Below are 2,302 nucleotides of genomic sequence, written 5' to 3'. Positions count from 1 at the left end.
CTAAAAATGGTAAAAACCCAAAAAATATGGTAATTTAGGAGTTTTTACTATAAATAGGGGGGTAATAAGTCATTTTTACCATTTTACTATTTGGAGTGCGAAGAACGTGGAGAAGCCAAAAAGTTGACGGAGCGATTTCCAGCCCATCCGGAGACCATTTTCAGATCTGCTTCTTCCAGGTAGGTTCTCATTCCTTTGCCCTGCATCCTGGTTCATTTTAGGAGTTTTTTAACGGTTGAATGGGCCCAATTGGGCATTTTTTATTTGCATGGGTGCGCCCTCGGTCAGCGCGGAAATTGCCCACGGGGTCGCGCTGACCGAAAAATAGCGAATGTAACCAACTTCGGGTCAGCGCGGAAAAGGCGTGTTCTTCCGCGCTGACCTCGCATTTTTTACACAGAGCCGCCATTGTCATCGCGGCTGTCCCTAAAACAGCCGCGATGGCGCGGAAAAGTTTTGTTTTTTTAATAAATGAACGTAAATTTCTCCATGAAAACAATTCTGATTGTTTTTTATTGTTCATGCAGGACATCATGGCCTTTCAATGGCAAGAGAGAGTTCACGATGTAGAGGATGTGGCTGCTTGGGGAGACGTAAATTGCTGCAACGCCATGCGGGCGTGCGGATTCATGAAATTCTTCCTTACGCCGCGTCTGAGGGCCCAACATGATCTGCTGGAGCTGCTGATCAGGGCATGGAACCCGGTGGACCAAAAATTCACCATCCGTGGTCACGACATTGAGTTTGACCACATGGATATCTTTTTCTTGACTGGGTTGTCGCGCCGAGGTGCGAGGCCCATCTTGGAGGGGCAGCGACCTAGCGGCGGTACTCTGGATGACCTGATGGCTGAGGTTTGCCCGGGGGCGGTGAAAACGCGGAGTGGGAAGTGCTCGATCCCCACAGTGAGAGACATAGTGCTGCGCACCATCCTGTTCATGGTGACCCGGGCGGCAGGTAGCATGGCGAATCACGAGGCGTCCAAGACCCATCTCCTACTAGCTCTCGAGTGCCTCGAGCCTACCGTGTTTGATTGGTGCACGGCAGTGGCCAACAACATGAAGAGGCAATTGAGCAACTGCCGTCGTGGGGAGACGAAGCAGTTCGGCTATGGATCGATCCTGGTCCCGCTCATTCTGGAGCGAGTACCAGCCATGCGACTGCAGTCTATGGCTGTGGATGCCCCCAGAGATCCTCGAGAGACGAGGGCCTCACGATGGGCTCGGATTATGCCACGTGGGGGTGGCGGCCGACCACATAGCTGGGGGGCATTTTTCAGAGACTGGTTGGACCAGCAGGAGATCTTCGTACAGGATTGGCCATATGCGGGGATGGATTTCCGCAATGATCCTGACTTGGTGCTGCCTCCGGGTGAACAGTGGGATGATGCAGGTATGACACTTTTTGTCTTTTGAGTTTTGTATTGTTTTTTAATTTTTTATGTACATGTCCTAATAAATGTCTTGTCATGCAGATGTGGGGCCTACTAGACCGATTGGCCTGGCTGCCACGGCACGGAGAGAGGGCCCGGGAGCCGGAGCTTTGGCCTTAGCCCCTCCAGGGGCCAACACACCAGAGATTGTGGCTCGCAACCTTGAGGGGTTGCTGGAGGGGGTGCCGGACTTCCAGGGGGTCGAGGAGGTTCCTGTGGAGCATCAGATCCACACAGTGGGTGTGGAACCCAGAGTGCACCGCCTTCTGAGGCGGGTGGCACGAGCGGCTGTGTACTACAGAGAGCACCATCCAGCCGATTAGTCACCTAGGTTTTATTTCCACTGTTTATTTTGAGACATTATGACTCAGATGTATTGAGATTTTGGGACATGTACTTCTATTTTTGAGCGCCTCAGTGCGCCACACGATATATATATATACATACCGATTTTGGATGAGTCGTTGTTACATGTGATGATGTGTTATCTTGTGTTATGCGTTTGTTCAGTACAATTTGTGATCTTATGTATGAATTTGCACGACACTCGACTCATGGATTTTATATGTTTAATGCAAGCTTAAAAACACACACGTGCAAACTATGCTTGAAATGATTTATTTACATATGCTTATGGTCTTACTATGCTGTTCTATCCTTCCTTGTATGATGTTTATCTGTTTCGCAAATGTCTATCTAATACACGATTTGCCAATGCATCAGTCAACGTATTTAATCGTCTCGGAATATGCTGATAAGTAATGTAATCGAAATTCCGTTCTAACAATCTTACACGTAGGTACAACCTTAATATGCGCTGGTCTCTGACGGAATATCGCCTGTTGAGTTGATGGACAACCAGCTGGGAGT

The 2,302-nt window shown here is 49.0% G+C and overlaps 1 protein-coding gene across 1 annotated transcript; it reads left to right on the top strand.

Moving 5' to 3' along the window:
- Window positions 1–519: 519 nt before the first annotated feature.
- Window positions 520–1,856, top strand: LOC149257715 (uncharacterized). Its single transcript, XM_089370127.1, has 2 exons — window positions 520–1,392; window positions 1,475–1,856. The coding sequence occupies exons 1-2, from the start codon at window positions 522–524 to the stop codon at window positions 1,753–1,755; spliced, it is 1,152 nt and encodes a 383-aa protein (XP_089226253.1). The 5' UTR covers window positions 520–521; the 3' UTR covers window positions 1,756–1,856.
- Window positions 1,857–2,302: the final 446 nt, after the last annotated feature.

This window comes from Pinus tabuliformis, chromosome 6, assembly GCF_031772625.1.
Source record: "Pinus tabuliformis cultivar Carrire ecotype Pingquan chromosome 6, CPIR1, whole genome shotgun sequence".
In the NCBI taxonomy this organism is placed as follows: Eukaryota; Viridiplantae; Streptophyta; class Pinopsida; order Pinales; family Pinaceae; genus Pinus; species Pinus tabuliformis.
This window is presented reverse-complemented; position numbering and strand designations above follow the sequence as displayed.

Bases quoted from the DNA above. Each gene is read 5' to 3' on its own strand.
- LOC149257715 (XM_089370127.1), top strand. From the start codon at position 522: ATGCAGGACATCATGGCCTTTCAATGGCAAGAGAGAGTTCACGATGTA. The intron at 1,393-1,474 runs GTATGACACTTT...CTTGTCATGCAG, and splicing joins TGAACAGTGGGATGATGCAG to ATGTGGGGCCTACTAGACCG.